The 15436-nt window shown below is 33.6% G+C and overlaps 4 protein-coding genes across 4 annotated transcripts; 2 read left to right on the top strand and 2 right to left on the bottom strand.

Moving 5' to 3' along the window:
- The first annotated feature begins 3604 nt into the window (after positions 1–3604).
- Positions 3605–4847, top strand: LOC7455742 (uncharacterized). The gene has a single exon (XM_002299095.4). The coding sequence runs from the start codon at positions 3659–3661 to the stop codon at positions 4622–4624; it is 966 nt and encodes a 321-aa protein (XP_002299131.4). The 5' UTR covers positions 3605–3658; the 3' UTR covers positions 4625–4847.
- A 4711-nt stretch (positions 4848–9558) lies between these two features.
- Positions 9559–11022, top strand: LOC7455741 (uncharacterized). Its single transcript, XM_002299094.4, has one exon. The coding sequence runs from the start codon at positions 9757–9759 to the stop codon at positions 10699–10701; it is 945 nt and encodes a 314-aa protein (XP_002299130.1). The 5' UTR covers positions 9559–9756; the 3' UTR covers positions 10702–11022.
- A 1009-nt stretch (positions 11023–12031) lies between these two features.
- On the bottom strand, positions 12032–13014 carry LOC127904893 (uncharacterized). The gene is made up of 2 exons (XM_052449969.1): positions 12568–13014; positions 12032–12471 (listed from the first exon to the last, which is right to left on the bottom strand). Exons 1-2 carry the CDS (start codon positions 12655–12657, stop codon positions 12067–12069), a joined length of 495 nt encoding a protein of 164 aa, XP_052305929.1. The 5' UTR covers positions 12658–13014; the 3' UTR covers positions 12032–12066.
- Positions 13015–13209: 195 nt separating this feature from the next.
- On the bottom strand, positions 13210–13745 carry LOC127905008 (uncharacterized). The gene is made up of 2 exons (XM_052450687.1): positions 13531–13745; positions 13210–13434 (listed from the first exon to the last, which is right to left on the bottom strand). The coding sequence occupies exons 1-2, from the start codon at positions 13743–13745 to the stop codon at positions 13278–13280; spliced, it is 372 nt and encodes a 123-aa protein (XP_052306647.1). The 3' UTR covers positions 13210–13277.
- Between the last annotated feature and the right edge of the window lie 1691 nt (positions 13746–15436).

Here is a 15436-nt window from a genome sequence, read left to right as displayed (position 1 = left end):
ATATTTTGGTACTCCTTGTCAAGACGCCGCTTACCAACTTATACATATACACTCTTCCAATTTGTCAAAGTCGTATTAATTAATAGCAAGGAAACTATCTTGCCATGATTAATTTGTCTTGTGAGGGAATTTTAAGAGTTGTGCTATTTGTTAATGATTTAGACTTTAATTAGGCTGCCTGCCATCTATTAATTATTCTGACAAATATTTCATTCTATTAATGCTGCCATCAATTGGGAATTTTTCTTGTTGTGATGCTGATCCACAAAACCCTTGAGCTCGTCCTACCAATTTCTCTAAGAGTTGCTGATGAGTTGTTTGAGCTCTTCACTACGGCCATGACTGAGGGGTTCGAGCCACTATAAATATCATGCCAAAAAACACGAAAATGGGTTAGCTTTTCTTTCTTGTACCCATGTAGCTTCCGGTCTAGGCTCTTACAAAACCTTGATTTTATTTCTTTTGTAGCGTGAATAATGGAAAAGGAAGAAAAGAGGGTGAGAACGGTGAATTTGAAACCATATGTTGGGGAAATTCTAGCCATGGAAATCGGTGCTTTGTTCAATAGTGTGGTGCAATTTTTATATATGGGACCTTAAGAGTGGGCAAAACTTGCCTAACTGTGCAATTTTGGAAGTCAATTTCGGTAATCTTAATTTTCTCATTAAGAAATTACGACTTCATGACCATGACGATTATGTTGAGAAACAGGGTTAAATTAGCAAACACCGTCTCTGACTTTGCCTTCCATTAGTTGACTTCCAAAATGCACATATTTTAATTAAGGATTGCTTTAATAAATAATTGTTCCATGATACAATTAAAGGAAACCGAATAAATATAAAAATTAATTCTACTCCTATGTAAAAGCACTTGTTTTTTGAGTACTATTTGTTAAGAAAAACAATGATAATCTTGTTTGATTTTATTTAAATAATACTTATGGACCATATGTCAACATTAGTGGGTGGGTGATGCCTTATGGACTGAAGACAGTAAGCCCTTTCTCCTTAACAATTTAGCCTTTATTTATGTCAGGGACCATCCATTCTCTCAAGACCCAGCATCACTAGGCCGCTTCCTGACTTAGCACACCCATATGGAAGGTTACAATGGACCAGCTGTGATGGCCTCTCTTGAAACATTTTTATTTTGTATTTGACACCAGCCATACGGTGGTTTCTTCCGAAGGAAAAAAATCCCATTAAAATGGTGCACGAACAAGTTTTTGTACTTTGATTTCAAACCCTTACTTCAACAACAAGTCTTCTCTCATTGATTTGCTTTATATCTTCAAATATGAACACCAAGTTTGAAGCTGTGTATCTTCAATCCCTTGAGCATCCAAATCGACTACATTCCAAGTGAAATATCGTCCAATTCGAGAGGAAAAATCTATAATACAAAAGCAAGCTTTTCACTTCACCAGCAAGATGAGGGGTTACCATGACCTCGATCCCTCCTCTTGTAACATACAAGTTTTTAAGCTCAGATTCTATAAAGAAGTTATCTGAATCAATGGCCTCTTGCAAGTACGAAAAGAACTTATTATCACCAGATCAGAGACCCATTAGTGAGCTGGTTTGATATTTGATCTCGTGTGATCATGAAACTTATTTTGTAGCTCACTTGATGATGTAACTAGTAAGCCATCGTCATTCTCAAGACAGAAAAAGAAGAAGCTAGGCCTCATGTGCTGTTTATATTTTCATGAAAGTTAGTCTCCTGCTCCATCTTTTTAATTCCTTGCAGCTAGCTGCATGTACATTATACATGCATATATATATAATGATAGGCCAAGGACAACAAATTGTACACAAAATTAAGCTGGGCAAAGGGTAATGATGGAGATTTTTGTGCAAGTAAGAGGGGGAAAATGATTTAGGAAGCTGCTAGGAAGCTGCAGCTAATCAGTTAGCTTATTAAGGAATGAGCACTTGTGGACTTGTTGAACAGTTTGTTCTTGCAATTACAATATGTAAAGGAATATGATGAGGAGAAGATTTATTAGCACTAAGGTAAGGTTCTGGTGAGAGAAGTCAAGAGGGAGTACTTTGCTTTCACATATTTGCTCTTTGAAATATTCTATGTTACTTTATACAATTGGTTGAAGGCAGGAGCTAGCATGCGTTTTAGGGATTGCTAAGCTCTTTAATTTCTTCAATTTAGACTACAAATATATTGGAAAAATCTAAGGTTAAAATATAAAAGAGAATCCACACAAAATTATAAAATTACCCAACCTTTCATACTCACAAACCTCTGAGCAACTCAAAGAGAACTCAGTCCCTCTTATGACCACACGGCTGACTTGGTTACTGCACCAAGATTTAATGCTTGTTTAATTTCCTTTAAGACTTCCCTAGTAACAATAAATATTCAAGTCTGTTAGGTGGCCTGCAAGAAGTTCCTGCTCGCTAGCCCTCATCAAAGCAATCAAGTTGCTTGGTGTTTGTCGTAATTTTTGTTTTTTTATTTTAGGAGTTTTTTTAAAATATATTAAATTAATATTTTTAGTGTTTTTTTTATAATTTTAATATATTAATGTTAAAAAAAATAAAATTATTGTCATATATTTTCAAATAAAAAACTATTTTAAAAAACTTCAACTACAATTCTAAAAACTCAAGATATAATACCTTAAGTGCCCTATATTATTATACATGCCACTAAACCCGTCAAGTACTCACGGTCATATGATATTAAGCCAATATTCAACAAAATATTTTTTTTTATAGAACCTTTTAAATTTATAAAATACCTTAATTCTAAAATCTAGATTAAAATTCAAGTTCTTTATGCTTTAAATTAAATTTAATAATTGATTTTTTTTCTTTTCAAAATATTTTAATTTTATAACTCAGGAATCATATTGCTTAATTTATTTCATTTCCGTAATTTATTCTCAACCTTATATATATTTTTTTTTATTAATGTGAGTGTCTGGGTTAGCTTGCGCGCACCTCGACTAATCCCACGGATCTTGAAATTAACGATCATGTAAGCCTCTAGTAACCATCATATTAACAACCACATGGCTCGAACCTGAGACCACAGGAGAAATAAACCTCTTAGACCTTATATATTACTTTGTAAGTGGGATGATTGCTCTATCTTATTTCTCCTTCACTTCCAGCGTATTTTTTTGAAGTTTATCAAGCAATTTAATTAATTAAACTTTAGGATGTAATGAATTTTTTGAGGTTTTGATATCATACTAAATTTAAAAAACAATTACAGACCGATCTAACACGATTTTGTTTTTTTTTTTTTAATGATGGGTTTTTAAACTTAGAAAGGAGCCATACCGTAACAAAATTACATGCATATGGCATATAATAGAATCAAGGCAAACGTTTTAAAATCTGTTAAGCAATCTAGACTACGTACGGAAACTAATTAATAGTTTTTTTAATTAAGCTCTCATATATCATATTGAATTTAATAGTTGATTTTGAATTCAATCCAAAAAACTTTAAACCTTTTCATGAAAGATCCATTCTCGACTTTTCATATTATTTGGTACTGTTATATTTATTAAATATGAAACAATTCATATAAAACTTTCAAAGAAAAGTACTATAAAAACACTTGTAGATCACTCGTCTCCCTCCCCATTCCAAAAGAATCTGAACTTCTTGCACTCACAGTCGCAGAGATGGGCAGTTTGATAGGGCATGTATTACCAGGCATGGCCTTCTTCATACTAGGTTTATGGCATCTCTTTAACCACGTAAAACTCCACTCTCTACACCCAAACTCTTACACTTCCTCTCCATGGTTCCCCGTCACAAAACCAAGGTATCTAGAGCTCTATTTGATCATGTTAGGAAGCTCCATTTCCATAACAATGGAACTCTTCATTGGGCCAGAAAAACACCAACCCTTCGATGTTGATGGAACCATACCATCAAACCATCTCCGAAACTTTGAACACTCTTTCATATCAATGTCTTTCTTTGTCTATGCAACTTTCGCTCTGCTTCTTGATAGAATTGGAGCTAAAGCAAAATGCGGTCTAACACATCTTCTAGGGGCAATAGCCTTTGGCCAACAACTTCTCATGTTCCACCTCCACTCGACTGACCACAAGGGTCTTGAAGGTCAATACCATTTGCTTCTACAACTTGTCGTATCTATATCTTTAGTCACCACTCTTATGGGAATTGGCTTCCCTAGGAGTTTCTTGGTTAGCTTTGTTAGGTCTCTTAGTATTTTGTTCCAAGGAGTATGGTTCATGGTAATGGGCTTTATGTTATGGACTCCAAGGTTGATCCCCAAGGGTTGCTCACTTTACAACGATGATGGTCACAAAATAGTCCGATGCGCTAGTGAAGAGGCCTTGCATCGTGCAAAATCATTAGTGAACATTCAATTTAGCTGGCTTGTTAATGGAATCACCATTTTTGCTATAACCTTGTATTTGGCTTTGGTTGAAAAATATAGCAAGAATGTCAAGTACTCGTCATTGGCAAAGGAACTTGAAGAAATGCCCGAAGACTCTAGCGACATTGAAACAGAAAAGAAGAACAATTTGAGCGACTCGAAGTGTTTGGTTCGTGGGGAAAGCTTAAGAGGGTTTGCCCCTTTTGACATGGATGGGCAGAGGATGTGGAAAAATTGAAGTCATAGTGTTTTTCCTTATGCTTACAAATTGTTTCTAGCTTAATGGTATACTATATATTATTTATTTATTTATTTAATGATATATACATATGTGCTGGTAGGGTGCAAAGTGTATGGTTTGCACTAATGGCTTGTGCATTAGGGGTTATTTACATCATGAGCTTTGTTTCTTTTCGTTTTCTGTAATGGATCCATCATAATTAATAATTTTTCTTTTACCAGCCTTTTTTTTTTTTGGGTGATTGTTACCATAATTTCAAGTAATTGGTGATTTAATATAACACTTTTGTTTGAAAAAAAATGAATTAGTTTTTATCGAATTCATTGGGGGGGGGGGGAGCTTTGTGGGCCTAGCCCTTTCTCTGCTTCCTTTGAAATGTCAAACTACAATTTCTTAAACATGATTCATATATTGGGATCAGCCCATCCAAATATAGCTCACTCCGATACTTTGTGCTAATATTATTATTATTATATCCCTTTCCTTTACTTTCTTTTCATTTTTTTAAGATAAATAAAACCATCCTCTCAGAAAAAAAAAATCTCATTAAAATATTTTTTTAGTTGGACGTAAGGATATCATCGGGTCAAGTTTGCTCGTCAACTAAGACTATTTTCTTGAAGGATTTTATAGGAAATAAATATAAAAAAATATTTTTTGAAAAACATTTTTCTAAAATAAATATGATAAAATCTAAAAATATCTCCATAAAAAAAAACTGGAAGAAGATACCTATACCTTAGGCAGCTAAAAGTTATTATGCTTTTATTGTAGGCTTTGACTCGTAACAATATGATTTGAAATAATTATGTTAAGTTATTGAGATAAGATGATTTTTTATTATGATATTAGAATTTTGATGACTAAATGATTATAAGTTTAAATCTTACTGTTTTTATTTATTTGATAAAAATTAAACACAATGTAATATAAATCTGTATAACTTTCAAACCCAGAGAGCTTTCATTTAAAAAAATATGTTAACAAATAATATAAATTATATCTTAACACCTCATCTAGTTGTTGTTTTTTTTATACATGTGAATTTATTTGGCTTTGGGGAATTAATTTGTTACATATTGGTAATGACAATCTTTTCTTATGCAGTGTCTTCGGTTAAAATCTGTAGAATCTGCAGATGATTCAAGAAAGAGAAAGACATTGAAGAGATTGAATCACCAAAGAAAAACAAATTGGGCGACCTGCAGGTCATCAGTTTGATTGATGTGAAAAGTGGGTTTGCCCCTTTTGACAAATACTATATATACATATAGTATTTAACCATTTATGGGTTCAATGCTGTCAATGATTTTCCTAAGACTATATAACCTAAGATCTAGCTAGAAGAACCCTTGATAATTATAATAATAAAAATTGCACCAAAGAAGACAGAATGAGATGGTTAAATGATTCGAATTAGAGAAAAAAAATCATATAATTCATGTTATACAGTATTAACCATTTTTGGATTCAGTGATTTTTTTTTTCTAGAAGTCATAATTCTGAACGAGTCCATGCATGTAGTCTAGATCCCTCGTTCTTTCTATATTGCTGCAGTCGGGTTATTTCATGGGATTTGAAATTGGAATGCACAGCTCTTCTAGATTTTGTTTCGGACAGAAAAGTTTGGTTTCCAAGACATTAATATAAAACCATTTTAGGATAGACAGAATAGATTGACGTGGATTAATTTAGACTAATTTAATTTTTTATTTTAAAAATTAAAAATAATATTATTTAAAATAAAATAAAATAAAATCAACAAGTTTTTTCAAACCGACCGAATCATAGATTAGCCTAGGTTTTTGATTGAGTAATACCAAATTAATTATTCTTTTATTTTTGTTGAAACTAGACCCGATCTAAACCTCGGGTCATTCAGGTCACGAATCAACCTGCTAGGTAAGATCGAATTTTTTTTTAAAAAATACTACTTTTAGTTGTCAACTAAAAAAGAAAGTTGGGAAAAAAAAACTGAAATTAATAATTGAATTAATTATGATTCTTCTTTTTCTCTATCTGAAATTGTTATTCTTCTTAATTTCCATGGAAAAACACATGGTTAGAAGCTAGTTTTAGGTCAGGTTCCTTTCACATTAGAGCCTAATCCTTTAAAATTCCATGATCTGCTTTGATGACATCTTCAGTGACATCAATTTTTTTAAAAAATAGATAGAGATAGAAGAATAAAATTTAGCTGCTACCTGCTAGGGTTGAAGAATTTGATTGCATTTAAATAACATTTAGAAATAGATTTTGATCGCTTAATTTTGGAGAGAAGGACTTCAATAAATATTTTTCAATCTGTTCAAAAAAATCAACTAATTATATCATGAAATAAGATAATTATTAATTTGTTCTCTGAGATAGCGTTTGATGCATGAGATTGAACCAAATTCTATATAAAAACTTTACTTTAATTTATTGATATTAATTTGGCGTTTGTATTAGAGACAATAATGATTTTATTTAAACTATATTTTTATCTTATAATATTATAATATTCTGTCCACCTACAATCAAACACATACCCTAGAAAAGTGATCTAATAAACTATGCTGGGAAATCATGAGGATGAAAATTAATGAAGATACAGTTCGAATTGTTCTTTTTATTATTATTATTATTAATCAATTATAACAAAATTACAGGCAGATGACGCATGGAATGAAGGCCGATCCTGCTAAAATTTTGTTTCATGGAAAAGAAACATAATAAATAAATGGTGTTATTAATTTGTGTCTTGAATATTTTATCCATGCATGTCCTGTCAAGCTTAGCTCGACAAAGCATTAATGTGAGATCATTGATGACTTAGTGAATTTTTGGTATTTAAATCGTTGTTTTTTAAAATATTTTTTTGTTTAAAAGTATATTTAAATAATATTTTTTATTTTTTAAATTTAAATTTTAATATAAATGCATCAAAATAATTTAAAAATATAAAAAAAATTAAAATTTCTAAAAATAAAAGGAATTACTTAATCAATGATTGCTCACTAAAATAATCACTTACTAGAAAAAATATATCAAATATTTATTCGGTTTTTAAACCTTAGCAGTGTATTAGAAAAACAAACGGTACCTTAATATATAAAACTATTTGTTAACCAATTAATTATTGGATTAAAGAACTAGTAAACACTAAACCATTAAATTAGTAAATCACATATTTGCATTTTAATGGAAATTTTAGAAAAATTATCTCTTACTTATCAACTTTTTTTAGATTAATTATGCTGGGACAGAACTAAGCTTCTACTAGAAAGTTTATAAGTGAAATAAAAAAAGGCAATTTTTGAACAAATTAATTCCACTAAGATTTTTTTCCCCGAAAATTAACTTGAGTAGAAGCCATTCATAAAAAAAAAATCTTATTAACCAAGTTTTGGACCAAAATTAATAGCCTCATTATTTAAAATATTAATTAAATTACTTCAACGTTTTTATAATAAAATCATAAGCACCATGATTAGGAATTAAATCCCTTTTGTTTATCAAGCTCTATATATATGTCTCTTTCAAGAGTTCATGCTTTTGGCAAGTTCAACTTCCATATTTTTTACTTTTCTATGCTTTTATTTTATTTGGGAGTTTCTTCTGCATACGTGTTAGGTATAGATTGTGTGCTAATCCAAGAAGAAAAGGCAAAAACAAATTAGTTTTTGTATAGTGCATGTGAAATTAATAAATAAGCTGGAAATTGACCACCAATTTGACCATGGATCGAATGTTTAATGGACGAAAATGCCCTTTTAACACACACATATACATATAATAGTTTTTTATTAATTGAATCATGCATGGATAAATTAAGGAGTCAACTTCAGGTTTCATCATGACCAAGAATTTACTTGAGAGGATAATTGTTAAAGATTAGCACTTTTTATGGAGTAATTAATTATCTTGACATTCAATCAATTAGTATTAATTAGCAAGATGATCATCGATCTAAGTCAATCTATTTATATACTCCAATTTTCTACACATTGAGTATAATGGTATGTCATGTAAGCTGGATAGCTCCTTAGCATTCAAGGTATGTATAATTTCGTGGCCAATTTCTTGACATGATTTTCTTGCTAATTAATTTATAGCACGATAAACGATGTAATTAAGTGTCCTTTCGAGAATCATTAATTTAATTATGACTATGATTCGTGAATGTGGCTTTTAAATATTTAATAAATAATACTTTAAAAATTAACATCACAATTATTTTCATGTGTTATTTTCAAAATTATAATTATAGTTCTTCAAAAGCTACAACCTGCACATGATTTTTCTAATCAGAAACATCTATGAAATTGATTTTCTCCAATTTCCGAATTAGAAATATCTTTTTGAGGGGGGGTTTCCTTTTCAAATTAGAACCCAATTAGAAACATCTATGAAATTTATTTTTCATACGGAGACAACAGATTAGAAAAAAATTGTTTCAGCTTTTTTTTTTTCCAGGTTAGGATCATCTCCTTTACGAAAAAGATTTTCCCACGAGGATTTTGGTGATCAACTACCAAATCACAGTTAATATATGCTTGAATGGATGCCATGATAGTATATTTCTCCTATTTTAAATGATCAAGAGGTAGATGGACGTCATGGAATTAATATGTGCTTGAATGTTGTCGAGGTACCTGTATATCTTTTCATAAATGGATGCTGTAAAATTTAGGCATTAATTAATCTCAATGGTAATTAAGTTCATGGATGTGACATTTTAGACTTAATAAAAGGGGTTAATTTGTCATTGGATTAGTGAAGGGATTATAGTTGTCAAATGGGACACACCATTCCATTCTAGAAGACAGGCTGCTAGCTCATCCTAGCGATAGCCAATGTACCATGACGGTCAACCATGGATTCAAACCTTCTTCCCAAGCCATGATAAATATTCAAAGCTTAATCCTTATAGAACCCTCTAGGCCTTTAAAAATTTCGACCATAAAAATCCCTTTTAAATTGCACTCCTTTCTCCCCCAATTCTAGCAGGCCACTTCTCTTTCTCCTCTCCCTTTCTCTCTATCCAAAAACAACGACGACAACACTTGTTTTTCTTTCTTCTTTTCCTTAGGACAAAACATACCAAGAAGGAAATAGTTGTGCTACTTGTGTCACAAAAACATACAATGGGTACTTTAGTTGGTCATGTGGCACCAGGCTTTGCCTTCCTAGCTCTTGGTTTATGGCACCTCTTTAGCCATATCAAACTCCATGCTCAACAACCAAACTCCTACACGTCTTCACCATGGTTCCCAACTTCAAAATTTAGGTACTTGGAGCTCTTTCTCATCATGTTAAGCAGCTCTCTTTCTATATCCATGGAACTCTTTATTGGTCCTGAAATGCATCAACCATTTGACTCTGATGGAACCATACCATCAAACCACCTTCACAACTTTGAACACTCCTCGATATCAATGACTTTCTTTGTTTATGCAGTGTTTGCTATTCTTCTCGATAGAATTGGGCCTAAAGCTCAATATGGTCTAACTCAACTCCTTGGAGCATTAGCCTTTGGCCAACAACTTTTCCTCTTCCACCTTCACTCAGCTGATCACATGGGAGTTGAAGGGCAATACCACTTGCTTCTACAAATTGTCATAGTTGTTTCTCTAGCCACCACTCTCATGGGAATTGGCCTCCCTAAAAGTTTCATGGTTAGCTTTGTTAGGTCAGCTAGTATCATGTTCCAAGGTGTTTGGTTCATAGTCATGGGCTATGCATTATGGACCCCTTCTTTGATACCTAAAGGTTGCTTCCTCAACTTAGAAGAAGGTCACCTGGTGGTTAGATGTCATGATAACGAGGCTTTGCATCGTGCTAAATCACTGGTGAATATTCAATTTAGCTGGTTGTTGATTGCAATCACCATTTTTGTGATGCTCTTTTATTTGGTCTTGGTCAAGTTTTATGGGGACAAAGTTGAGTACTCAACATTGACAAGGGAAGAAGACCAGCTTCCAGATGACGACTTGGACGATGTAGAATCACAAAAGAGTAAGAAAGTTGGTGACAAGAAGAGTTTTATGGATTTCGAAAAAGGCTTTGCACCAATTGACATGGAAAGGTAAGGAAAAGATATACAGGAGGGATCAAAATTGATGGGCTAAATGTGATTATTAGGTATGTGTAAAAAAAAATGATAATTTAGGTTTGTGGTGTCCCATTTTGTTCAATTTAAGCCCTCAACAATGTCTGCTTGATGAAAAACAATGACATGGGAAGAGAGGGTTGTATTGTGTTATTGAGAGCTGGGAATTGGTGTGAAAATTGTTTGGCTTGGATTGATTAATTCAAGGTTTTTAGCTTATAGGTGAGTGGTTTGTGTTTGATTGTTTGTAAAGTGAAAAAAACAAATTGAAAGAAAATGAGATGTTATTTTATTTATATAATCCTCAAATATCCACCCAGAAATGATCTTCACTTGATTTGGCCCTACAAATTAATCTCCTTATTTTTTAATCAATTCTTAATTTAAGTATTAGACTTTGGATCATGATCGGTTGAAAGATTTGTTTAAAACAATAGCTTTCACTGACATTTTTGCAGTAATAGAAGTAGAACTATATATAAAACGCCCTTGTATTAATTTCCTCCTCCTGAAAAAAGGTGGCTGTTTCTACCACCTTGCCGTGGACTCAAACATATATACTTGTTATACGTACTAAGCACATTGTGTATCTTGAAAATGACATGCACTGGCTACTACTGGAACACACCAAACCCTAAATCCCTTAATTATAACAATAGAAGTAGTATTAAAAACAAAATTTAATTTATTTTAGTTATAAATATCACTACAACATTATCCAGTTTTACCGACGGATTAATTCCGTCGGTGCTAGCCATGAAATCCGTCGGTGAAAGAAATACCGACGGCTTCACCGACGGAATCTATCCGTCGGTGAACCAGTCGTCGGTAAATCCCATTTCCGTCGCTAATTCTGTCGCAAATAAAAAAAACCATCCGCCGACGGAAACACCGACGGTAATACAGACGGATACGCGCGCCAACAAAAAATTCCTCGCGGGAAAATTACCGACGGCCAATCCGTCGGTAATTTTAAGGGTAATTACCGACGGCATCACCGACGGGTTCGCCGTCGGTATGTATGGCATGGCTTGTAATTTTGTTGCAACTCTCTGTGTGATACCGACGGATATTATCCGTCGGTAATCCCGTCGGAAGTTAATCACCGACGGATATTATCCGTCGGTGATGCCGTCGGTAAAGATGGCATGGATGGTAATTGTTCGGCAACTCTCTGTTAAATACCGACGGATAGTATCCGTCGGTATGTATTTGAAATATATAAAAAAAATAATTTATTAATTGTAAAAAACATTAATAAACAAATAAAAATGCATTAAACATTAAAAATCTAAAAGTAATAATATTCATTACAAATTTAATGTGTTTAAAAAACAAAATTAAACTAGAATAGCGGCGGAGCTGGAGGAGGAGGCGGAGGAGGAGGAGGCTGGTTGTTCCCGGGACCAAACGGCCAAAAAGAAGCTGCACAAGTATCGTCACCCATCTTTGATCTCATCTCCATGACTATTTGACGGAGCTCATCATAATTCGTCGAGAGTTGTTGATATTGTTGTTTCAACGCAATGAACTCCTCAGACTGGGTGTTCGATACTGATGGAGAGCTTCCAACAGTTGAGACACTACGAGTCGAACGCAAGTTGTCAGCCGTAGTGTTGGAGAGCCCGTAGACCCTGTTTTTATCGGGTCCACCAGACGATCCCGCCTCCATCCACAAATCTGGATCGAAATCTGGATGGGTCGACGGATTGTCCCCATATCTCTCCCTCAACCGGCTATTATAGGTCTCCTGAAAATTCCATCGGTAAAAAAATCATCAAATGCAATTCAAGATGCAATTCAAGAAAATAATAACTTACAAAATAAAATGAATGAACGAACATACCACGAAGTGCTGAGCACGGTTGTCCACGAACTGCTGCACCCCTTTTTGGCGGTCTTGACTCCGCACATGCGTCTCTAGAAACAGCTCCATTGGACTCGGTTCACGTCCAAGAGATGCAGCCTGTAAGGCAAAAATAGGTTGAAAGTTAAATATATTATAAGGAACGACAAATTAATTATCGATATATTTCAATAAAATTAATCTTACCATCCGCTTTGCATGTGCGCTGAATGGGACGGATCCGCCAGTGTGCGTGGTCACCGAACCATAAATTTGCCGGTTCCGGTTGTCGGCGCCAGACTGTGAGCGCCGTGAGAACCGCTCTGAGGTCACGTGCTCAATATATGCCGTCCATATTTCCCCCGAGATGAATGGCGCTTTGAATTCCTGCCAAACCGCCACCTCATTCCATCCTTCAAGACCGTTATCCCTCGCATGTTTTTTTGATTTTTTTGGGTGTCATACCAAAAATCACGCAACCTACTTCCATAGTAACAAATTAGAATTTAAAACATTAAATTATAAAACAAAAATAAATATTATTTTTGATGTTACCTAGTTGCCGCGTGATTCTCCCATACCCTCCTCACAACATTGTTGTTCGCCCTATCCCACTCAAATTTGTTCTGTGTATATAAATAATTCATATAAAATAAAAATAGTACAAGATATAAAATTATAAAAATCATTTATTAAAAATAAGCTGGAAATTAAAAATTAACACCGACCTGAAATCGCTTAAACCATGCATCGATATTAGGTTTCCACTCAGGATGTTTGGAAACCTGGCTCCATTGAAACAATGGAATCTCCATCGACGATTTAAACGCCAATGTTATAGTCCTTGCAGCCTCAATGTTTGTAAACCTGAAATTAAATAAAATTAGTAATTAATATTAATTAGTTGTTCATAAATTATGTTATAAGTATATAAAAAAAAATCTAAAACCTAAACGAACTTACATTGAGAGGTCATCCTTCCATTGTGCCTGGTACTTGCGGGTGAATTGACCCCGCTGTGAAGGCACACCGCTTCTGCGCTGTGAAACCGCGCTAGAAGAGGCAGCATCACAAGTTGGCGTAGATTCCTCGCCGTGATTAGCACCTAAGGATACGTCCTCCTCGCTGCTAGAAGAACTAGCTGCAACCGTCTTCTGACGACGTGCTGTAGATTTCATTCTACGCATCTACACACATGTATACGAATAATTAACTTCAATTATTTAAAAAAAAAAATTCGACAGAGTCTCCCCTGTACTGGGGGGTCCCAAGTTGTTGACAAAATCAAATTACACTTCCAATTTTATTTCACATCCCGATCCAATCATCCTGGATCTCAACCCAACTCATCATCATCAACACAACATTTTATTCAATAACATCATATAGAATTACAACTATGAACATTCATTTAATTATTTTATCCTAAATTAAGATAAACTAATAATTAAATGCAATTTTAAAATAAATCAACAATAACAATTATATTTATAAACTAACATTTTTAAAATAAATCAACAATAACAATTATATTTATAAACTAACATTTTTAACATAAATTCAACAATAACAATTATAGCAATACAAACAATAATATCCTAAATTAAGATAAACTAATAATTAAATGCAATTCTATATATATAAATTAACATTTTTAAAATAAATCAACAATAACAATTATATTTATAAACTAACATTTTTAAAATAAATCAACAATAACAATTATATTTATAAACTAACATTTTTAACATAAATTCAACAATAACAATTATAACAATACAAACAATAATATCAAAACTAAAAAACTAAAATTAATAAATAAAATTAAAAAACTAAAAAACACTACACAACACACAAAATTAAAAAACATTATATCAATTCAAAATAAATTTGGGAATAAAAAATGATTACCTTAATAATGTGTTGAATTTAAGATTTTATCTACAAACAATATACAAAACAAAGAACACCAAAAAAAATAATCATAATTAAAATAAAAAAAATACAAAGATAAAGAAAAAAAAATACATACCTTTTGAAACTAAACTTGAGAAGAAGATCACACTTGAGAAGAGGAGAAGAGAAAGGGAGAAGAGGAGAAGAGGGAGGAGAAGAGGGGGAGACGACGGGGGAGAAGAGGGAGGAGAGGGAGGGGGAGACGACGGGGGGAGAGGAGGGGAGGGAGGAGACGGTGCGGGGGGGGGTGGGGGCCGGTATATATAGTGAAATTCTGACGGAATTACCGACGGCCCTTAATTGCTGTCGGTGCGATTAATTTCCGTCGGTAATTCCGTCGGTAATTAATTGAAATGCGCACCAAAAAAGTTCGAAAATCCCGCCAAACTTTTAGATCCGTCGGTAATCAGTCGGCAATGCCGTCGGTGATGTGCAGACGGGACACGTGTCAGACATGCGTGCGGGCAATTCCGTCGGTGATTCCGTCGGTATTGGCGTCGGAAAAGCCGTCGGTGAATGTGGCAAAATCCCGTAATTTTTTTGCAACTCTCTGTGAAATACCGACGGGTTATATTCCGTCGGTATATCCGTCGGTGAATGTGGCAAAATCCCGTAAATTTTTTTGCAACTCTCTGTGAAATACCGACGGGTTATAGTCCGTCGGTATCTACGTCGGGAAACCCGTAATTTTTCATCTTGTAATTGAAAGATCTGGGATTCGGTCAGCTGTGAGTTATTGGACAGTAAGTATCGTCGATGTTGCCTGCAAGTTTGTTCCAAAGTATATGAGTGTATGGTATCACAAAACATAAATAGTACACTCTTGACAAAGTTTAAGTCGAACATCTACTTACTTAATAAAAGGTCTCAGCTCATCACAGTTAAATAGGACATAATTGTGTGCTTGTCTGAA

This window comes from Populus trichocarpa, chromosome 1, assembly GCF_000002775.5.
Source record: "Populus trichocarpa isolate Nisqually-1 chromosome 1, P.trichocarpa_v4.1, whole genome shotgun sequence".
In the NCBI taxonomy this organism is placed as follows: Eukaryota; Viridiplantae; Streptophyta; class Magnoliopsida; order Malpighiales; family Salicaceae; genus Populus; species Populus trichocarpa.
The sequence above is the reverse complement of the archived record's forward strand: the minus strand, read 5'-3'. Positions and strand labels throughout refer to the sequence as shown.